The following is a 24,450-nucleotide window of genomic DNA, read 5'->3' as shown; positions in this document are numbered from 1 at the left end:
GAACCATAGTTTCCTTCATTTTGTTTTATTCTGTTTTGTTTTGTTTTGTCGAGACTGGGTTTCTTTCTTTATGTAGCCCCTGCATGTCCTGGAGATCATTCTGTAGATTCAGAGATCCACCTGTCTGCCTGTGCCCTCCCAGTGCTGGGATTAAAGGCATGTGCCATGAGTGCCCAGCAAGGCACCATAGTTTTTGAACTGTAGACAAATTACAGCAGAGAAAATATAACAGTGGACGATTTAATAGTATCCCTACAATGTCACCTACAAGTTTTGATCACTTTGAAAGGCCATCCTTCATTATTGCCCAGTGGGACAATGCCACCAATGCTGTGGCAAGAAGCTCATGACCTTGACTTTTCAGGTGACCCTTGGTATAAAGCTGGACTTTGATGTGTCTAAACAAGCACAAATATAGAACTCATGATGAGGTCGATTAGGACTGTAATATCTTCTGGGAGGAAGCTATCTAGAGCTTTGCAGCTTAAGGGATTTAAAAGCAGACAGATCAAAGCATGTGTCATTGAGAACACCACTGGTTGTCATAAGAGAAGGTGTAAAATTGCAAACCCATTCTGCTGTATCCATTACTATAATGATTTGGAATAGGCTGGGCTGACAAAAATGAAAGGTGAATTACCAAGGGTCACAGTAGTATTAATCACAGGTCATGTGCCATGGGTACTGAAATTTCCTTCTGAACAGCAAGGACGGTTTGGGTTTGTATATTATTATTTATTTTTACTATTTGCTGGATAGCTATGGCAACAGCTTTGATTTGAGGGCCTGGTTTCCTGACCATAGACATCTGCGTAAATACGTCTATCCCAAACAGTCATTAAGATAGCGAGGATGAGTCACAAGCAAGATGAATGTGTGCCAAAAGATTTCATGGTACAGGGAAAGTTTCTCCTTCCATTACATTCTCCAAGCAGAGTAGGTAGAGAACAGTACAGTTGTACCGCACCAAATGCTCTCACATCTTGATAAGTCCAATATTAGGACAATGAACACAAATCCAGAAAGGACTAGAAACGCCTACATGTCCAGTGTGATAAAGAGAAAAGACTGGAATAAAGGGTCCTTTATCTCACAATGAACCACTCTTCGGTAGTAGAGCCTAGGATTGTTTAGGAAGGGAACGTGCTGGGGTGATACTCATTATAACTCTATGCTGTGTAGAGCCTCCAGTTGTCAGTACATTTCTTATAACACATCATCTAAAATTATTCCTTTTCAAATTGATGCTGTGCCTGTTTTAAATGGGCCACCCTGTATATTCTAAGAGAGCTTTTTCCAGTAAAGAACTGTGTTGATGTAAATCTACGTTGGCAAGAGCGTCATCAGAGTCAGCTGGGAGTGACAGGCATGTTCTAGCCAATTCTGGACAGTGTGTTGAAATATGCCTCCGGGGCTACAAGAACAAATGCACAAAAGCATGCCCACGTCTTCACGGGAGTGACGTGCTGATCAGCAAAGCCTGGCTCTGTTAGCACACAACACACACCAGGAGCATTTCTTGAGGCAAGCCAACGAATCAATCATAGTCAGAGCTACATAATCCCTACAGGTTAAAAGGTGCCAGGGCTCATGCTTTCTGCTAGGGAGGGGGAGTTACTTTAGAGAGCACACTCTTGAGACACAGAGCAGTCTACTTCCTAACAGCAGCCAGCTCATATAACTCAAATCCACAGGCAGGCAGTACAAACCAGCCATTCAAATTCAAAGGGGAAAGCTCTCTTCTCTGCTTTTCACAGGTTTCCTTTTGCTTACTAGTATAATAATAAATAATATGGGTTAAATATGGGTTAAGATGTGGCACAGACTTGTTATGCTGTCTTCCAAAAAATATTTACATCAACACATAAAATTGGTTCATTTAGTAGAAGCAGTATCATTCTAATTACATATATAGATTGATACTGCAAGTACAACATATATATCAGTGTGTGTGTGTGTGTGTGCGTGCACACACGCGTGTGTTTGTCTGTGTTCAGTTCCTCATTATATAGCTTTGTACTCTCAAGAAGAGGATTGCATATCTGGTTCGGAAAAACAAAACAAAACAATAAAAACAAGCACAAAGGAATCTTCAGTGCTTGCAGATTTACCCTGTGGCCACACATCTGGAAACTGGCAGTTTCCAAGTGACTTCCCTGCACCTTCTGTTGTGTAATTCATCTCTAAAGCATAAATATATAGCAGAAAAGGGGGTAACATGGCTTTTCCCCATAAAGTGCTGGCCACACAGACTACTACGTATGGCTAGCTATGGTGAGTCCTCTCCCTTCTCACCACCTTAAATGAACGAAAGCAAACAGAATGGAGACACTGACTTCCCCAAGGAAAAGACTTGCTCCTCCAATACACATGTTGTATTTGTCACTGGAGGGACTCCAAGGTTGCCAGGTAGTTATTCACCTCCAGAAGGCTCTGTGAATCCCAGTCTTCCTACACATTCCAGGATGGTTTCTGAGTGTCACAGTCTAACATCAGTGAGGTCTCCTGTATCTCAGTATCTCCTATAATTCTTTCTTGCACTTCCTTGCACCAACACTCCTGGCTGCCCATTGAGAACCCCGACTTAGAGGACTAGAGAGATGGTTCAGCTGTTAAGAGCTCTTGCATAGACTTAATTTCAGTTTCCAGCACCCACATCAGAAGGTACTTCTCCAGTGGGAATCCGATACCTCTGACCTTCATGGGTGTTTGTACTTACAGTTACTCACCAATTCACACACACACACACACACACACACACACACACACAGGAGAGAGAGAGAGAGAGAGAGAGAGAGAAAGAAAGAGAGAGTGGGTCAAGGGAGACAGAGACAGAAAGACAGAGAGATACAGATGGGGGGAGGGAGACAGAGACAGAAAGACAGAGAGATACAGAAAGAGAGAGAGAGACAGAGAGACAGAGAGACAGAGAGAGACACAGAGAGAGACAGAGAGAGAGGAATAATCAAAAATAAAAACAATTTAAAAAGGAAACATTCATCAATTTCAGCAATCTGATAGGGTAGCTGTCTTTTCATTCACAGCTTGGCCTTCCTGTCCAGAAAAAATAAATAGATAAGTAGATGTCTTTCACACTTCTCTGCAGCTTACAGACTGTGAGTTATCTCTTCCTTGACCTAAAGTTTCCTTTAAACTCACATTATCGGTCTATTACATTTAGGTTCAAGAGTTTCACAGAAATTCCTGGGCCCTCCTTCTCATTCCTCAGAGATTTGGCACTCTCTCCCACACAGACCTGACATATTTAATTGTGACTTCTTTTTGAAGCCTCCCTGGTGCCCCTTTCTGAGATCCTATCCACCCTCATTCTCTGTGACCTCGTTTTCATAGCCATATGCAGTCTCACTGTTACCAGCAACTTATACCATAATCACTTCATGGGTATTTCCACGAATGTACTTTGTGGCTCATTCTCTCTAGTGTTCTGACTAAAAGGTTTCCAAATCCATCAAATGCTTGAGTAAGTTCACTTGATAGGTCCATATTGATCCATTTCAACCCCCTGTCTTCTTTTCTCTGACAGGCTTAGAGTAAATTTGGATGGGAGTCATCACAAGGGTTTCTTTGCAAATGTTTCAGCTGAGCCCTGACTAGAGCATCTCAGATGAATTAAATGTCATTCCTTTATGTTTTGCTTGTTCCTTTGTAGACATCTTCTTTCTATGTCACCTTTATACATAACCTAGATGAGCCTGTATCTCATGATATATCCCAGGCTGACACTGATTGATAGCTTTCCTGCTTCTATCTCCTGAGTGACGAAATTACAAGTGTATATCAACAAGCAGGATCTATATCCAATGCTTCCATGATCCTGGGCTTATATTTAAACCATCGATAATAGTTAAGGGAAATAACTATAGCAATTTTAAGTTTGTTACTACTCTGGGTAAGTACATCCCCTAGTGTGGACTGTAAATTGTACATATTTCTAGACAATATCATCTCTTTTGTCCTTGTAAAACAGATCATTTTACATTCTGTCCTCTCTCCCCTAACTTCCAACATTCATTTTTATTCTCAAGTTGCTGAGGTTATGACTTTATAATAAAGTATGAACAACTAAAACAGACCATTCAGACATGCCTACCACCACATCTACTAAGTCACTGATCTTGCATATAGATCTCTGTTGTATCACTCGGTCTGATCCATAACATCAAGACACTCAGTCTTTAGAAGAAGTCCACAAAGAAAAGCACCAAAGTCTTTTGTTAGTAACCAGTGAAAACCAAGGTGAACTGTAAAGAGCATCATCTTGAGAAATGATGTCATAACCTAGAGAAACCTTCCTTGGCAGGTGACTACAAAATCTTGCAGTTGTCTGAGAAGCTGGTTGCCCGATTATTAACTACCATATAATATATGAGATAACAAATGCTTATTATATCTGGCTGCTAAGTTCTGGAGTGATTCCTTATATTACTCTCCATGAGGATATTGATTTTTTCACTCATTATAATGAACAGAATGGAAAAATAGAAGGTTCTGGAAGTTTGCATGACCAGTACTTCAGTAGATGTAGTGGTAGGCATATTTGTTAAGCCTCTTTTAGTTGCTCCTTCTCTGTACTGAAGAGTAACCCTATCAACTTGAAAATAGAAATACATACCTGAGGTTTAAAGAGAGATGAGAAGATGTAAAATGATCAGTCATCCTTGGGAAAAGGTCTTGCATCATCACCACTAGATCACCCACTGGTGCCACACAGGTATCAACAGATAGAACTTAACTTTTTCTTCACAAAACATTTTGATCTGCAACTCTCTTGGTTTTGGTTCTACTCACTGGCTACTTTTTCATAGCTTCTTTGGGTGTGTTTCTGTGATCTTTCTAATTTCTAATGTTTGAAGTACCCAGCTGTCACCAGTCTTTCTTCCTATTCATATACCTGGGCAGTCATATTGCAGTCTCACAATTTCTAAAACTTCTGTGTTTTAATGATTTGCAAATGGGGCTCTATGGTGCCAATCTTTGCTATGCACTTTGGACTCATAGAGCTAATTATCTAAGTGATTCTATCTTGTACTTTGAAACCAGTAGTCACCCTAAATGCAACACATTTTTTAAACTAAAATGTGCCTTCCATTATCTTCTAAGCTCCATGAATGTTGACGATGGCTTATAACTTGGGCTTCATAGTCATTCTTAATTCTTTCTCACTGTTCAGACTAAATTAGCCAGAGAATTCTTTCCTTTCAAGTTGCAGACAAATTTGTCAGCATTTTAGGCACTTTTACCTTTACTACTCTAGTCCAGACCACTATGATTTTGTCATCTAGATTATTCCAACATTCTTTTTATTAGGTCTTGATTTTTCTCCCCTTTCTCTGCATTTGGATTTTCCACACAAGAACAAGACTGATTATTCTGAAACTTGAGATATATTTTGTTTCCCTCAATGTAGACACTCCCACTACTAATCCTTTCACCATGATGTATCAGAGTCATCACCTAGGAAATCCCAAGTTCTAATACAGCCTCAAAATACTGTGATCTGACTCATTTCTATGCTGCAACCCCGTTTTCAGAACTCTTTTCCTCCCTCAAATATGCCAATCACACCCTCCCTCAGGGACTCTGTACTTGCTCTCTCTTTCCTGCCTCAAATATCATTCTCCAGGATAATCATGTTTTCAGCTATCTTCTTAAATGTTACCTCATAGAAAGTCTTCCCAAAACATCTTATATAAAATTCTGCATACACTTAATTATATTTTCTGGTTGCATTTGCCACTTTATGTGCATGCTTTCTTTACTATTACAGAATATATATATATATACCATACTGATGCTCTGTCTTCTGTTGAAGCTCTGACTCTAGAAGAGTAATAGTTACAGCTATGTGGCAGATCTCAGCAATGATGTTTTGGAAAAGTGAAAGGATATTTAGTCCTCAACTTTCAACACACTGAGCTAGGCTTGAAAGAAAGAGCGGGCTTCAGAGCAAATGAGCATTCTGTATACGGTCTCTCAGAAGCGCAAAGGTTTTTCTAATCAGTAAACTTGCAGTTTAAAAACCTCCTTTCACATGAAGAATACCTTTGTCCAATGCAACAGGAGATGGGTGCAAGCAGTGGAATTAATACGTCTGTTTAGGTGGAAATGCAATTGAATCTTTTAATATTTCAGAGGGATTTTTTTTTGGAAGCAGTAATAGAGCACTCGGTAGTTGAAAGATGGTTTAGATTGGTTTAATTGGACTTAGTGTCACATTGGAACTACAGAAAGTATTGAATACACACACTTGTGGCTTAGCAAGCCTAGCATGAATAACTTAAAATGTCGTCCCCTTTTATATAGAGTGATGGTGTAAGAAGATAAAATTGATCGTGTTTCTTTTAAGCCCATAAATCCCTACTGGGAAGGGGGAGAAGGATACATAAACAGGAGCAGTGGTGAGGGAGAAGGGGAAGACACCAGCTTCTCTTATAAGCTAGTTCCAGCCTATGGCACCGCTCACCTAAATGTCAAGGAACCTTAGTGCCCATTTATCCACACTGCCCCCTCAGTGAGAAGATTCCACGCCAACTCCCTTCCCATAGTTCAGTTCTCTCCCTGCTGCAGTCCTCTAGGCTTTACATCGGGCTCCTATCAGATGCTTTTCTAGGCCCCATTTTTTTCTTTGTAAAATATGATCAAACAAATATTAATTATTAGATTTCCATAAATATGAAGCCAGATGAGATCATATAAACTTCTACACAATGTCTCAGTTGTCACTAAACATACTCCATCCTATTCAGGAAGCCTCAAGTAATTGCTTGAAGCTTGTCCTGTCAACTCCTAGACTTCCTTGAATGCTGTCTTGTGGGTCCACCACATTATGTCCTTTTTCAGTAACCATAATCTATACTCTATGGGATCAAAATCCTTGACAGAAAAGATACATCTCAACAGCATCTCAAACAGCAATGTTCACAGAAGAAAAATGACACGAAAGTGGAATTTAACTTCTAAGTTTCAACCGGCTCAAAACATGCTCAGTATGTTAAGACTAATATTTTTGTATTATTTTAATAGCCTTTTATTGTTTTCGCCTCTTTTTTTTTGGTAAATGTCCCATTTGAACTTTAAAATAATCCCATGAAACACTTGAGCATTAGAAACAGTTTCATTTACAGGTGAAGTTAATTGTAACCCCCAGAATTTCACAGTGAGTTATCAGCATGAGTCTACACTAAAGAGTTGTAGACCACTTTCTGATAACAGGGCCTTGTTAGGTGCTACTGATATACTTTTAAGTGAGCTGAACTGGTTTCTTCCTTTACAAAGCTTCTCTGTAGGCCAGTCATTCACAGCTGAAAGCAAACTGCATCCCTGTGGACATCTGGCAATGTTGGGAGACATTTTGGATTTTCACAGCTGTGTGATCTGAACCTCCCACAACATACAGGAGAGGCCCTAAGACAGTGCATTGTCTTGGCTTGCTTATCTGTATTATCTACACTGACCACACTTGAGATTTTTCTCCAGAATGAGAAACAGTGAAAGGTTCTTAGGAAAGACCACTAGTTATCCACAGACAGAAGTCTGGACTTACAGGTAAGGCTTGGATACTAGACTGAAATGTATGAACTTTATTCTACAGGTAAGATTGGTAGGCTATAGCCAGTGTCTCAAATTCAGATTAACTTAAAGATGGGTTTTGTTGGAAGATATGCGTGCCTATTTGATGCTGCAATGGCAGAGAAAAGGAGTTTCCACAGAAACAATATAGGTCTTATAGCCTAAAACCTTGGTTCTCAACCTGTGGGTCACACATCCTGCATACCAGGTATTTACATTATGATTCACAACGGTCGTAAAATTACAACTGTGAAGTAACAATGAAATAGTTTTGTGGTTGGGGGTCACCACGACGTGAGGAACTGTGTTAGCGGGTCTCAGTATTAAGAACCACTCCCCTAAGTTCTCACTTGGTGCTTCAAAGAAGAAAGTTTGCTCAGCCTTGCTATAGATGATTGGCAACCAATGCAAAGTTTTAGTATATTTAATAAGTTCAAATAAGTAGGACATTCTAAAGGGAAATAGCTGAGGGCACAAAGAAGACTGACAGTGTAAAATGAATCATCCAAACATCAGCGGAAATGGGAAGCAACAGGAAGTGCTACTGTATGCAATGGCCCCCAGACCTTGGTGGAGAGAGACCAAAGTGTTAGTCAAATGTGAGTTTAGCTGATTCCTTGGGGAAATAGCATCCCTATGAACAGGAATAGACAAATGAGAAAGAGGGAAACATTGACCTTGCTTTTGCAAGGACTTAAGGCAATGGTGGATCTTCAAAGACGAAATACCTGGAGGAGTCATGTGGGGTTGGAATGAGGGGCATGACGTCTACGAATCAGTTTGTTAAATTACCTGAAGGTTTGCTGGGTCAGAGGTCAGATGGTTAGGATAAAGAAAGCATCAGCAAATACACTCAGAGAGCACTGGGGCCATTAAGATGTTAGGTGCTTAGCCAACAGAGGTTGAAAAGAGCTCTGACAGAAACATTTGACCTGTTAAGTGAGATGGGCTTACGAAGGATGCCTGGTTACAGACAGCAGATGTCGTCTGCTATGATATGTTGCCATGGCTGATATTGGCATAGCAATAAATAAATGATTTTAAATGTCAAGGCACAGTTTCTTTATAATCGACATATGTATATAATTGTTCATTTCCACCTCTTAAGGTGAATGCTGGGTAATGTCTCTTCTTGATCTTAGATAGCTGGTACCCTGTTGACTTTCCTTGCACCCTTGATTGTCTTAACTCGAATGCATAACATTATCCTCACTATGAAAGGGAAGCAAGTGATGAATCTAGATGCTGTTCCTCTAAGACAGTTTCAATTTTTAAAGTTTGGCTTTGGCTGCTGCTGCAGATCTTAATATTTGGCTTTTGGGACCATGATTCAGCCTTACTGTGTGTGTAAGGACACTTCAGAGGCATGACCAACAGACTTGCAAAGGATCTCATTCTCAGGTGAATACTCTTCTGTTGCCAGCAAGAAATGTTTAACATTCTTTTTGAGCAGGGGGGCACTAGCTTTCCTTTTATCTGGGCCATGAAAAGAATGCAGCCGCAGCAAGCACGAATACTACACTCTGGAAATGAGACCTCCACAAGATTATAGATTGGAAATGTTTACTCCCCATTCCCTGTCTTACTGATTTGCTTGGAGATCCTAACTTTTAAAGGACGTCCACGTGTGCCTTTGTAGAATGGGGAAGGCTGCTGTTAGCATAGTGCTCCTTTTACTGTCTGTGCAAAGCCCAGGTTGGAAATTAATTATTACAGAATTGAAAAGTAGAGTTCCAATGCTGTGCTTCAGCGGAGGACTCAGATTCACCCAGTCCAAGTTCAGTGTGTTCACTTGCAATGGACCGATTAAGTCCTGCCAGGCCCCTCTTCTCAGACTGAAAGTATTAATGGTGCAGGGCCACTAGATTTGTACCTTAATTGGGCTTGAGCCGGACCAGGATAGGTTGAGGCATAGCTGATGGGGATTATTGAATTTTAAAATAGGAAATTAAATAATAATAGGAAGGTTATTTCCTTTCTAAATCCTTTTCAGTTATTCTTGCTGCTTTAAGGAGGACCCAACTGATTTTTCATATGTCTATATTACTTACTAAATGCCACTTTATAGAGTGAACAGACCAAACTTTCCTACTCTTTACTAAACCATAAATCTATTTTGTTTTTCATAATGTATTTTTAATTATATAAATGTATGATACACTGTTTCTAGTTTACAGCAGTGATGAAAAAAACCTTCATTTTTCAAACATAAGGACGTTTGGGTAAGAATGTAAATTTGCTACAATATTAAATGCAAAAGTAGATGGATCTTCAGCCATGATGACGAGACTGGTCACAGCCATCAGTGTCATTGTCATTGTTATTATTAAGAGTGTTTATTAAAGTGAGCTAGGACTATTCAGAAAAGAGCCATAGAACCCCGCCTCGTGCGTCATCAGCCTCTAATTCATATATGTTTTAGTTATTACAACTCATAAATCACAGGGTTGTTCTATTTGGCACTCACTCAAGGTAAGGCCATAAAAAAAAAGAACCATGGAGTAGAATAGAATAAGGCAAAGTAAGACAAATACTGTAAACAAAAGGAGGGGGGAAAGGAGAAAAGATAAGCCACACAACCTTTTAGTCACACAGGAACTGTCTTTAGGTCCGCTATATATGTTTATCACTATAAACATCAATATAAAATAAAGTATGTATGTAAATGAAAAAAACTGCCCTGAAAATAATTATATAAAGAGGAAGCTACTTTGCTCTAATAATGGCTAATTTGATTTCAGGGCTAGCTCATGAAGACAATAGAAAGGAAATTTGTTGGTTTAAAATGAATATATATTGACCAATAGGCAAAATATTTATGTTAAAATCATATCCCTATGGTAAACCTCTTAAAATATATTTCATTATTTAATTTTAGTTATCATGGAATCAGCTTTAGAAGTGGGCTCAGTTGCTACCAGTTCAAATGTCTCCCGATTGTCATCCTAAAAAAGGAAATATGGAGGCTGCTTTTCAAATTCCCCCTCAAAACCTTTCTTTTATAAGATTAGGTCTTGGTGTATAATTTAACTGGTATGAATTCTGAGAGATAAGGATTAGTCATCAGAGCTTAACCAGCTAGTTATTAAGTAATTCCCCAAGATTCATAAACACACTTATGTAGTTATTTTTTCAGGAATATGACAGGCAAAAACTCTTTTCAAAAGATGAAGAAAATATTAGCACACGTGCACTTGACCAGTTATTGCAACACCATCATTTGTGGGTTTGTTCATGTTTACTAACGTCAAACTATACTGATATAGATACATATAAACTGTGAGTGCACACACACTCTTAGTGACAAAGTCCATAGGAATGGTTAATCATTGAGACTGAAACTTTTTTCCACTATGGAAATTGAATGCAATATCACCAGGCCTTCTAAGCTCAGAGTGTGGCTTTCTCAGGATGGTCAGTGTCAGAGGTATAGCAATAGCCTGTCTGCTCTTCAATTGCTCAAACCACAAATATTTACAGACCACGGATAGGTAGCACCTATTTTTCACAATGCATGCAAAGACTAATGCATGCTGAAGTTCAACCTTTTCAGGATCCATGCAGCTATATAATCCATGCTCAGAGGAATAGGAGAAGTCATGGGGAAAATACAAAGACAAATGACACCACACGGTGAGAACTGAAGGAAACCCTGAGCAGGTAAAAGAAGGGAGCTATGGCTCAGTCTATATTTGCTCATGAAAACCCAAGGTCTGTCAACAGCACAAATCTATTTACTTCCTATCTTTTTGATAAAGCTTACATTTTACTTACATTAAACCATTTAACAATAATCTTATAAAAACATTTTAAAGAAAAACAATAGTATTTGTTTCTGGACTAGGAGGTATTTTTACTTTAAAAAAGGAAAAAAAAACATTTTATGTCAAAGGATGCTCTGTAGCAGGAGAATTTGGCAGTAAGGCAGGGGGATGGAAGGAATTGTGAGGTAAAATGGGCCTTGGTATTCCCATCCGGCCACCCAGTCACACGCAGTCAGACTGTGAGTCAGGCCAGATCTGGTTACCAAGCAGTTTGCAGCTCTGTTGCTTAGTAACTTGAGTCTGTGGACCATCCTTCCCAGCTGGCTCTTCGGGAACTAGGGAACCAAACCTTAATAGATTTCTGGCTTGATCTTTCTCCCCAGACCTTAGACTTTTTGTGCCTTTTTCTCTGAATCATTCAAAACAAAATTATTCTGATTGGCGTTGTGTTAACCTGCTGTTATTTAAAAACCACTGTGAATCAGAGCTTCGTCCATTGATTCTGGAGTCCTTCTTTTCTTCTAGCTACACACATTTGTTTTTGTGCTTGGGATTTTTTTTTCGTCTTCCAGAAATAAAAGATAACAACTTTCTTACAAACCACATGTATAACAAATAAAGTCAGATACCTTTATAATAACTCACTACCATTTTATAAAATCTTTACCTCTGTAATAGTCTCAGTATACATGTAGGGAAAGGAAATAAATGTGAATGCAATTTGACAGTCCCAGGAGTGGTAATCACAGGAGAAGTAAATGGTGAAGAGGCAGGAGGACCTGGAGTCAGCCTGTGTCCCCTGTGACTTCATTGGTGTGTAGCTGAATGAGTGTGGCTTTGTGATGCTTTCCTGTGCTACAGCATCTAAGCTACAAGCAAGAGTGTGGGGGAGGGGGTCACAAAACTACCTTGAAATGGATTTCTGGGAGAGAACTCAGGAATACCATGTCTGTACATAGCCACTGGCCCTGGGACTTGCTTTTAATATTTTAAAATGTAGTTTGTTATTAATTTGTAAACTTAGTGGAATTTTTGTTCATTTGTTTGTCTTTTACCTTGTAAATAGCAAGCGTCTTGGCAGCCATAAGACTTTTGGATTAGGGGACCTGTCACTCAAGGGGCTGAGAGCCTAAGGTCATCAAGTGGCCAGCAAACCTGGAGATGCTTAGCTTCCACTCTACTAAGTGGGCCATGACTTTAAAAACACAAATCTTTTTCAAAAGTAAAGCAATTTGTAAAAAATCATAGTTCTGTTTCCCCCATGATTGATTAGCTTCTCCCTGAGGCAGCATAAGGGCAAGAAAATTGACAAAGTGTTAACACTCATCTAGTCACCAGAAGTCACAGGAACTATTTTTTTAATTGGCAAAGAATAAATTTAAAGACTAAACCTATAACTTCCATTCTTCAAGGGGCCTTTGAGGTTCGACTTTATTTTAATTTCTCCTCACTCCTTCAACCTTCCTCGGTGTTTTCAAGACTGTGCTTTTGTTGGAAAGCTCAGCATGAGCAGCGACAGCTTCAGCAGGTGAAAACAGGCTTCTCCTTTCTGAGAAATATCAATGGTCACAAGAAGTCTACAGGAGTCACAAGAGCTGAATCCATCAGTCCTTATTTTCTCTCTCAATGAATAATTGTCATCCTCTGATTTTTGTAATGTAGCAAATATTCTGGGCTACTTACTGTGCTCTACAAGAGAAGTGTCCTTCTGAAGTCTTTCAGTTTTAATGAATGCTAATAACAGCTTTCATGTTCACTTCAAAAGCTAAGACACTTTCAACCTAAGGACACTAAGAAAACAGCTGGGTCACAGCTGATGTCTGAGCTGTCTGCTGCTTCAAACATCGTCGATTCAAACATGGCCAAGGTGCTTAATATGCTCCCTCCAAGGTTTCCCTAGACAACCTTGGCTAACATCACTCCTAACCTGAAGTCCTAATGCAAGCTTCTACTTGCAAGGAGAGCAACAGTAATGCTAGTCTGAGAGGTGCGGAGAAGGCAGCAAGAGCCCGAAAGCTACATACGAGAGGTAGAAAAGGAAAGAGTCCACAGTCCTCAAACACGGTCAGTAAGAAATAGCCTTCAAAACCCTGTTTCCCTGTATTGAGCCTCCACACTCTTGAAGGAAGGGCATTTCTCCTATAGGTGACAATTTCTACCCTCTCTTGTGACTTGAGTAGAATTCGTAGTGTCTATCTCACTCTAGAAAGCAAGTTCAGTTGCTGAAGGAAGGATGGCCGAGGAGTAAATAGTCACGTTTAATCATGAGTAATTATATACCTAATGAAGAAACCGTATGAATAGTTAAATATGGCTATGTCATCTACTCCTTAAAAAGCTTCAGTGTCTGACAAAAGCCTTTGAAAGGAGCATGTCAATGAGTCAAATCCTAATCCTGATGTGCTTTATTATTTAAAGCTGTTGTAAGTATTTCTTCCTTTGAACATGTTTTAATTAAAAGCACATGTGCATACATGGAATTTATAAAGGTTCTCTATTGTTACTACTCTATAACATCGTCTTCTCCTCGGTGTGTGTGTGTGTGTGTGTGTGTGTGTGTGTGGTGTGTGAGCGTGCATGTGTAACACACTGACTGTGTTTGGAATCACTAAGAATATTCCCATCTATTCCTCAAATGGGAAGGAAAATCTCCATCACATTGGCTCAGGAAAACTTTATTTGGTTTTTGACATACATAAATTTTAGGAAACAGCTCTGAAAGTTACATATACAGGGGATTGTGAGTGTTGTCCCTAGCACCATGAGGTAGGGAGGTCATATGCAAATACTGATGAAATGATGACATCTAAAAACTCTGAGTGGTAGATATTTGGGTTTGTATTACATGCATATGAAAACGTTATAACTTAAAAGTGGGCATAATTACTGTTAAGCATCGTCTTAGCAGAATGAGAAATGAACAATATGTGGTTGTATAAGCCTTTAACCCTAGTACGAGGGATGTTGAATGAGAAATATTTTGAGTTGTAGACCAAACTGGGCTAGGTAATGAGTTCTAGGCTAGACTTGATTACATAGTGTGACCCTGTCTCAAAAACAGAACAAGAAAACCACAGAAATTGAAAAAGAAAGAGCACAGGTTTTGTAACTTAATCATGACCAAACACTGAGTTTTAAGGTCCCCAGTACAGGAATCAAGAGTTCTTTTCCTCCATGGGCTCTACTTGGGCCTAACTTAAGGGAAATGTGTTAAAACTGAGTGAAAAAAAACTCAAAATATGAAAACAATTTCCTGACTGGTTACTCTGAAATAAACTGACACTGGATGTTTGGTTGTCTTTATCAGGAACTCCATAGACGTGGCATTCCTGATGATGTCACAGGAAACTCCCTACTAAGATGAAATCAGAATCTAGGTCCAGTCATGGAATGGAATATATTAAATTCAATCTGTAAAACAGCAGTGGCAAGCACGGATGTGTGTAAGTTCTAGCCCTCACACACAGGCAGTTCAGGAAATTGCCACTAATGTTTTCAGATACAATTATTACCAGCAATCGCTGAGAGAGTGGGAAAAGTAAACTGTGCTACAGAAATCTGAAGAGGGCAAGATTACTCTTGGTTGGGAAGCTCTCAGAGAGCAAAGCCTTGAGAGATGTGTGAAAGGGGATGGGACAGAGAGAGATACCCACCCTCAACAACACTCCTTTTTATCTCCTCTCCCAAGGTTTAAAAAAAAAACCTCTCACTCCTTTAAAAATAAATAAATTACTCTCCCGCAATTTAAAAAATGAATTGCTCTCATTCACTAAATCTTAAGACAAATTTAATTCAATCTATTCACAAGCAAGTGATGAGTTAACCATCTAGAAATATAAACATTATCCTAAACGTTCGTGCAGACCAAAGCTATGAGTTGGATTTAATACATGAAAATAAAAATAATAGTAATGATTCTTACTAAGCACCTGTCCCCATGAAACACACTCTAATTTACACATCATTATCCTGGAGAGAAACCTCTAGGTACTGTACCTGAGAAATTGGGGAACATGGCAATCAAAGTATAAGTTAAACAAGTTACCAAAGACTAACTACAAGGGTGCTTTATCAGTCCGGGTTCTAACAGCTTAGCTGCTGTTTAAGTCTCGTACTATCCAGGCAGTGGGTCAACTGTGTAAGCTGCACTTTAAATGGATCAGGAAAAGCAAATGAAGTTTCGGAATGAAGATGTGCTTGGTAAACACGGAAACAAGTGGGTGAAAATGGGGTGCTTAGGGAACTAAAGAGGAGACCTTTTAAAAGGTACAGGAGGACTAAAATGTTACTCAGTGGCTCTAGCTATGAGATATTTATTGAGGACTCACCATTGGCCAGCCATGACATGAAGCATGGATGTTCCAAGACGAGTAGAACAGAACCCTGGCTTTTTGATGGGTTAATCAAAGGCATAGATAAGGTAAAAAAAGAGAAAAAGGAAGGAACCCCCCCCAAAAAAACCCAAAAATTCAAGCTGAAGGCATCCTATACTGATGATTGACAGGAAAGTCTACTGTTGGAGATTCGTTCTAATGTTTTGATTCAAATAGAAATCTTTGTGTCCAAACGCTAAAGGTCCTCGTCCCCAACTGGTTTTCGATTTATCAATATAGATATCAGTGGCCAATGACTGGGCAAAGGGAGATGGGGTGGGACCCTTAGAGTTGGGTGGGCTAGGAAACAGGGGGATGGGAGGATTGGCAGGAAGCAGTGGGAGAAGGATGGATATAGGAGCTGCAGGAAAGAGAGCCAAGCAGCCACGTGAGACTTCGAGTAAGTGGAGACTGGCCACTCCCCCATTGGGCCTGGAGTAGGAGGGGGAGGTTCAGGAGTGCCAGCCTTAGATTAAGCCCAGGCATTTTTAAAATTAACTGGTGTGTGTGTGTGTGTGTGTGTGTGTGTGTGTGTGTGTGTGTGTGTGTGTGTGTGTGTATGTTCCATTTATGCATGCAAAGATTCCGTGGGTGGGTAGTTGGGCGCGCTGGACCCACCCAGGAACATAAAGCAGTGTAGAGCAAACTCATCACTAAAGTCTACTTCTACCCAAGGTCTTCTCACTCAACAAACCTAGCAAACACAAGTATTGTTCTGATATGATCCTTACTTCAGAGGTTTACAAAGACCAAAATCTAGTACTCTTAGAATTTCAAGTATGGTATAGGGCATGATCCAGGCCTTCATCAACATATTATAACCATAGCTGTTCACCTCATCTGTCTGACCTGCTGTGGGAGCAGAGCTGAGACACCTGTCCCAGCCTCTTCTGAAATTAGATGTGGGTGCAGAGCTGAGTTCTAGGGCAAACACACCTCTGTGATCCATGTGCTTCTGCACTTGCCTGGTAAACACTCACCCCTGCCATCCCTCATGTTCTTTACCCTTATTTACCACTGGCTGACAACCTTGAGAATCCCGTTTTTGAACAAGAGAACCACAAGATGGTAGGTCCTATGTCCCTTAAGCACTCTGAAGCAAGCTGTCCGTTACAAAATCAGAAAGGGGAAAGCAAGTAGATGCTGCACACTGAGTCAATGCACTGAGACAGGGCGAGGATTTTAGTAGAGCGACAAGCTCTATGACAGAAACAGGTGCCCTCCAACAGTATTTTTGCAACTGCAATGTAAATTACTTAGAATCAAGAAGTAACTCTTGCTCAACTTCATAACCATTACACATAAGATATAAACATCCAAGCTAAGTGCATACTATTTATACATGCATTAAATGGATGAGATACCATGAGTAGGAGCCAAAAGTGTGAGGCAGGACCATGCAAAGCATGCATTTAAGTAGCTGACGGTTTAGGAAGTAGGAGGTGTGACTATAGTTAGTTACCAATTGCGTGCGTGTGTGTGTGTGTGTGTGTGTGTGCGCGCACGCACCACACTTTGAGTTAGACCTTTAAAATGTTGAAGAGTATACTTAAACAACTCGTGCTCATAAATAAAATTATGAATAAATAATTGAAAAAAATTCCGCCTTGTGCTTAGTGCAAAGTCTGACGCTCAGATGGCATGGTTGTCGGAAGATACCTGTGGCATGATGTAAAATTATGAGCCTTGGGCTCACTGAAACAAAATGAAAACTTTGAGATGCTATTTCCAATTCCCTCTGGGATGGTTTCAGTTCCCGAGGGAAACGCTTTCCTCCTAAGTTAATTAAGGATCGATAGCATGTTTATCTCTTCCATTTCCCTGTTTTGTTTTGTTTTGTTTTTTAATGCCACCTGATCTGGCTGGGAGGGGATAGGCCAGAAAGGAATACTAGTAGAAACCATGTGCTTGGAGTTTTTCCAAACAGCACCAGGAAAGGAAGTGCAGTGAATTTCAGAAGAAAGCCTGTTTTCATGAGATTTCCTGCCTTCCTTATACCCAACGTGTCCAAATGGCTCCTATAACCTTCAGATGAACTCTAGGCTGCTTCACATAGTCTGAGATCAAGTGCTCAGTGAGGCCTACCCTGTCAGCCACACAGACAACCTTAGGGAATATAAGTTCTAAAGGAGACAGAGGGTACCCAAAGGCTGGTCCTGTTTCTACGTGACCTTTAGCTAGCTTTCCTGCCTGGCATTCAGTACCCGGTCTTGAGCCAACCCCTTCCTTCCAAGCATCACAGTGTTTGTCCTGCCTCCCTCTCATTCACTGCTTACTGTTGACAGACTGTCCAAGGGCATCTTCCTCAGAGGAACTCATTTTCCAGATGCGAATTTTTAACACTGAAACATCCAGTCACCCCTTGTATGACTACTATGCGCAATGGACCTGAGTCTTTGCCATCTGGTTAGAATCTAGAAGACAATAGGGACCCCGTCTTAGTCAGACATTTAGCTATTTAAAAGTAACCCTCTGGGGTTGGACGCGTCTTTGAGTGTGACAGGCCTTTGATCTGTGCTGTCACTGACTCTCGTGGATTATGTTAATGTATCCCTTGGTACAGCCATGCTGCTCAGAGCTGGGTTCCCTGTGATTCTGACTGCATCCTTCCTGTGTCTTCTTTCTGTTTGCTTTGTTGTTTTTTTTTCCAACTCAGACACACTAGCTAAGTTAAGAAAACTCTGTAGAAAATAAGAGTCAGTTCCCCCATCTCACGCACTTCCTTTCTCTTTATTACATAAAGTATATGTGATGTTATGTCATGCTTTACATAAATTTTTATCAAAATGTAGATGTAGTGAGTATATAACACCTAGGATTGGCTAAAGTTAGCTTGCCCTACACCACAGACCTCAGACCAGGGACCTGCAGATACAAGACTTCAAACTGCTTATTCTTAGGCAGAAGAAACTCCATGGAAGCAGCTCAATGGCTTCAGTTCACTATTTGATAATTTCAAGAGCAAGAAGATATTGAAAGTCCTCTAGAAAAAAAAATACATGGAAGCAAGCGCATAAAATAACCTCACCCATTTTAAAGATTATAAAATATTCACAAAGAAAATGTAAATGCAAAACATGCGAAGCATTCAAATTTTAAAAAAACAAAACAAAAACAAAAACAAAAAAACCAAAAACAAAAACAAGATCAGAGTATGGAGTGGTGTCTGGCACTTCCTGCAGGCTTCCTAATCCCTCTCCTCTTCCCTGAAAAGGCATGATGAAAATTATGAACACAGTGAAGCTGGAGGCAGTTTTAGGGGACGCATCTGTACACACCACTGCGATCATCCCTGTTTGCGTTGGTATCTCACAGGAGACAGCTAAGTCTGAGGACCCTCCACTCCGTTCTGGTCTTCTCTAGTAAACCAGTTAGGAGAAGCTGGCAAGGCTATCAGCTTAAGAAATCAAAGAAACGCCACTACTTAGGTATGGGAGTAAACCTACATTCTTTTTGGACATCTGGAATCCAGTTTTCTTGTAGGAACTTGCCATAGAGACTAAGCTCTTAGAACCACCCACCTCATCCACTCCTATTACCTATCTCCGGGATTCCTGCCCTGACTTGGGCATTGGTGGGACACACTATGGAGGTAGACTACTTCCGATAAATCACAGGAGTGGAATGAGGATCGTCCTCCCCACCCCCAAAGCTGCAGGAGGAGCAAAAATCACTGAACCGGTACGGCTAATGTTTCAGGGATGGGGATCGGTGCAGACCTTACCATGTATGTGCCACTGTGAAGCGACGCTGCTTAGGGATGTTGCTACTCAGAAGCATCCTGCGCAGGAGCCTGGGGGAATTCCTGGGAGAAATCACCGGGGAGAGCTTGGGAGAAACGGATTTCCTCGCTGTCTTTGACTTTTCGTGCTGCAACAGGTTTTCCCGCAGGGATTTCACAAGATCCTCATTGAGCCATGGGTTTGGAACATGCGGATTATCCACTTCAGGGACTGTAAGGGTGTCCGGGCTTGTCGTCTGCTGAGCCATTTTCCTGGTCAACTTTGTACAGTTGGCCACAATCCAGGGCAACGTGGTTGCCTGGCCTGTTTCCAGTGAGTCCCTTGATCCGGAGTCTGAGGAATATCCAGGGAAACAGGTCGGATCCAGCTGCTGTTAGTTCATTCCGCCCCTGCCTCAGTCTCTCGGTGCAGGCTGCTGGGTGTAGACCAGGCGAGCACACTCCCCCGCTGAAGCCTGTTCAACGTCACCCTCCTCCCCCAGCCCCAGCCAAAGATCACTTGACGAGCTCGGGAGACAAGGGAACATGGAGGGAAGCCACCGCGCTAGCTTGGCTTTTGTCAGCCTGCAAAGCAGCCTGTTAAACTATTGGAACTAATGCGGCGCTGCTGCTCCAGTGACTTCTGCTTATGTACATAAAGAGTCCTGGGGGGAGGGCTTAACCATCAGATGCCTGCTACTCCTCTGGCCAGCCTTTCCGTTCGCTTATTCCTGAATGTAAAAGAAAGAAAAACTTGGAACTTGACCTTCTTCTCAGGCAGGAAGGGGTTATTTATCTCCCTGTGGTCTACATTCATGAAAGAAAATTGCTAGTGCTTTAGCTTCCTTCCTTCCTCTTTCTTTCTTTCTTCCTTCCTTTCTTTCCTTCCTTCCTTCTTTCTTTCTTTCTTTCTTTCTTTCTTTCTTTCTTTTCTTTTCTTTTCATAAGGGAATAGTAAACATCTAGTAGCTAGACAGGGAGGAATGTTTCCTTGCTTCTAAAGTCAGTCTGATGTTATCCTACGAGACAAATCACAAGAGGCTAACACAGACTCCCCCCTCCAGATACAAACCAAAGGTTTTAAAACGCTACACAGGAAGGGCACAAAAAGAGTGACTGTTGGGTTTTACAACCTTGTTAATTATGGTTCTTTCAAGGCACCAAGCAACACTATTCAGACCCACAAACGTGTTTGTAATCCCTTTGTAGTTAAACTCGCCTCCTCCTGCGAGGAACAGGTTATTTTCATAGAAATGGTTAAAAAAAATTTAAGGTTTCAATTGTTATGTATGTTATGTTTACTTGATGTATTCAACCACAAGAGGGTAAAATAAACCAAGCATTTCATATTTTCTTTTAAAAGAATATTTTAATTTGTGAAAAATACAGCATCAGTAAACTTATTTAGGGAACATTTGAAATAAAGAAAAGAAAGTATATTCTTACCGGAAGAGAGTAAATTAAAATGAAGAAAATGTTAATATGAGCAAGTAGGCAATAAAACCTGTTTAAAAAGAACAGGAACCTGGCACAGGGCTATCTCCAACTCCCTGGTGACTTTTGGAGGACCTTAGATTATTTTATACTTGAAACAACAACTCTTTGAGGAGCTACAGAATACATCCAGCCCCTCCCCCCAAAGTGGAAGGACATTAAATAATTAGAGACAGTGTTTGGGCATGGGGGACTGTGAGAAGCTATGACATGAACAGTTCTATAGTTTCTGCTAACTGTAAGTGTCCTCATACTTCTCCCCAGCCCTGCTGTACCTTAAAAGTTAAGTCTTTGCCTTTTGAATGTGAGAGATATGGAAAAGATGCTCTGAAGTTCTGTTCAGCAAAACCTAAGACCAGCTACTTGATCCACCTCTGCCGATGGTATGCCTGTACCGATTCACTAGGACACATTCACCATGGTTTAATTTGAATGCCTCATGCAAAGACTAAAATGTGAAGAATTAAGTTTTTTTTACTTAATTCATCCCTAAAAATCTGCTACCAGTATAAAAGGTTTTCATAATCTGCAACATTAAATGACAACATTCTTCAGTGAAATGTAAAACATAAGACACTTTAATCCTTCTTACATGTGCATGTGACTACAATAATTATTTTGAAAGTATAGGTACATACATGCATATGTGTGTATATATATGTATACACATATATATTTATATTTATATAAAGTAAGCTGAGAAGCTAAAAACTACATTAAGAGTTAGATAAAATGGCTATATAGCTATACAGTGCTTGCCCTCAAGAAATTTAGTTTGATTTCATTTTTTTTTTCGGAGCTGGGGACCGAACCCAGGTCCTTGCGCTTCCTAGGCAAGCACTCTACCACTGAGCTAAATCCCCAACCCCTTGATTTCATTTTTAAAAGAAAACAATGCTTAGAAAACTACAGCAGAATGCTCAGAAAGCTGTTTGATCAAGTACAGAAAATACGCTAAGAATCATGTGCACGTGAGATGAAGAAAACCTTAAAGACACAAAAGCATGAGATTAAAAAATTAATATAAAATCCATCATGGTCTATAACCCAGTAGATGGCGGCCCTAAGCCTGTGTACACACTATGTGCATATGAATGAAGAATAGATTGACACTGCCCTTGGGCTCAGGAGTTTATATTCTAAGGATGGATAGGAAGGGCAGCACATTTGACAGAAAAAGGACTAGACAAAAATACTTGGGCCAGGAGATATTTAAAGTCTAGTGCTAAGTAGACACTAAGTGACCAAATAAAGACATATTATCAAAAATTGTGGGCTCTTTTTGGCAAAAATCATTATGTTTAGGCTCATCTAGATCCTGATTCTTGCTTTCAGTGACCCCAGATGAGGCTGCTAAGAAAAGCAGATTATTTAAACTGTGCTCTTCACCTAAATGGCCCTCGATGGCCATGCTCATAAGGATAGGGCTCACCTCTGATTATTACAATTTAGTTAAACTGGAAGAGCAATTGTTTATTCAGATCTCACCAAGCCTTGTGGTTAGACACGGACCAAGCCTGGTGAAGGTGTTTGGCCAATCTCCCACTGCCCTGGGGCATGGTGGGGTTGAGGGTTGTCTGGTTATTGTATAGCTGCAGGACTGAGGGTATCTTCAAAGATCCCCACATCGATGGCTGTCATTAGTTCCACCTCCTAGTTACCCCTACTCCTGCGAATTCTCCAAATGACCTATTGCGTGCTGCTTTCTAGAAAAAAAACTTAATTCTGTTTTGAGAATTCTCTGCTAGTCCCTTGGAACTACTAAGACAATCCCACCGTGTAGTGAAATCACACTTGAAGATTGCTGCCTTAGGAGTAGCAAATTGTTTACTGTTGAAGAGAAGTGAATGTGAAGAGCATTTGGATAAAACAATGGTGTTCTTTATAGTAAAGCTGGGGTCAAAGAGCTCTCTTCCAACAAGAGCATTCTGCAACCTATCCTTCACATGAAATCTCTTAAAAATTAGCACTAGGGAAAATCTTAGACTCACTGTAACAGCCAAACAAAACCTTAGATTTCAGCAGGTGGAAATTTGAGCATAGGTGAAATGCTTGGATAACACCATGACCACCCATGCTTGGAACAGCAGATAGCATTCACTTTTCCCACATACCTCTTGGTAAATCTTCAAAAAAAATTCTATATATTTGGGGTCCTTTCCAAAGTGCTCTAAAACATGCTACTTTGTTAATTATTTGTAAACTATAAAACAAAGAAGGCACGATTTATGAAGGTTCTGGGACAAATTAAATGTGCCAGTCTGTATTCAGGTGAGCCCTGGGTTTCCCACAATTGAACGGAAACAATGATGTGGTCCAGTCAAAAGAATGGACAAATTAAAATGATTTATACTTGACTAAACAGCATTGTTTGCTTCTCCAGAGTTTGTTTTAATTAGGTAAATATGCATTGAAGTGAGACTGCATTCAAATTGCCCATGGGATGTACTCAATGGAAATAGAATGGGTGAGGCTATTCAAAATAATAGTTAAGAGTGTGTCGGCTCTGTTTGCAATGGAAAAGCCTGATTTGAAGCCCAGCTGAGCTTCTGTGCTTTCTTTATTATTTTGGTATCTTAGTCCTTTATTTGGAAAGAAGGGTAGTGGTCATGTCTGCATAATAACGTGTATGGAAAAATACAGCAAGGGTCCTGGGGATGGGGAATGACCTGGTTGGACAATACAAGTATGAGGACTTGTGCTCAGATGTATAGCACTTGCATTAAAAAAAAAGAAGTAAATAAATGTCAAGTATGGTTGTGTGCACAGGCTATCGTAACACTGAGGAGGTAGAGACAGAAGGAATCCCTTGCGCTCACTGGCCTGCTACTCTTGCTGAGCCAGGGTGCTCCAGGTTAAGGTTCAATGAGCGACCCTGATTCAAAGAATAAAGTGGAGAAAGATATAGGAGCGCAACAAATATCAACTTCCAGCATCCACACAAGCACACACACACAGAGAGAGAGAGAGAGAGAGAGAGAGAGAGAGAGAGAGAGAGAGAGAGAAAGAGAGAGAAAGAGAGAGAAAGAGAGAGTAAGGAAGTATCTAGTACAGAATGAGCATCCTATAAGTAGTCCCTATAACCAAAATTCATTTTTAGTAGATATCAGTTATGTACCTGGAATTTTGCATTTTATTTCACTTGATTCCTACAGTCACCCTAAGAGAACCACTATTATATGGCTAGGACCATAGGGCTGGAGGTCATAATCATTCGGCTGTGGTATACTTGGGATTTAAATCTGTACCTACCATTACCAGCCTCTCATCTTGACTTTATGCCACACTGCGTTGAAAGGAAAGCTGATCTTATATTGATACAACTATGACTACTACTAAGGAGAATAATGGGCCCCTAAGTGCCCCAAATTTTTGTTCTAGTTAACAGCAGATCTGCCCTTGGCTGCACTCAGAACATTCACTGTGACGACCTGTGGCTCCTGCCAAGTCAGGGAGTTCTTGTAGAGGCCGGGCAGCTGGAGGTGGAATTCCTGAGTGGTTTTTTTTT

At 40.4% G+C, this 24,450-nt stretch overlaps 1 protein-coding gene across 9 annotated transcripts in view; it reads right to left on the bottom strand.

The window, feature by feature from the left end:
* Pde4d (phosphodiesterase 4D) overlaps positions 1–24,450 on the bottom strand; it is a 1,511,604-nt gene that overhangs the window by 644,580 nt on the left and 842,574 nt on the right. The window contains 1 exon segment of one of the 9 annotated variants that reach the window (NM_001113332.2): positions 19,452–19,743. Within the exon segment in view, the coding sequence (NP_001106803.1) occupies positions 19,452–19,717 (266 nt within the window). The 5' untranslated portion in view covers positions 19,718–19,743. 9 annotated transcript variants of the gene reach the window in all.

Source organism: Rattus norvegicus, chromosome 2, assembly GCF_021556685.1.
Source record: "Rattus norvegicus strain SHRSP/BbbUtx chromosome 2, alternate assembly SHRSP_T2T, whole genome shotgun sequence".
In the NCBI taxonomy this organism is placed as follows: Eukaryota; Metazoa; Chordata; class Mammalia; order Rodentia; family Muridae; genus Rattus; species Rattus norvegicus.
This window is presented reverse-complemented; position numbering and strand designations above follow the sequence as displayed.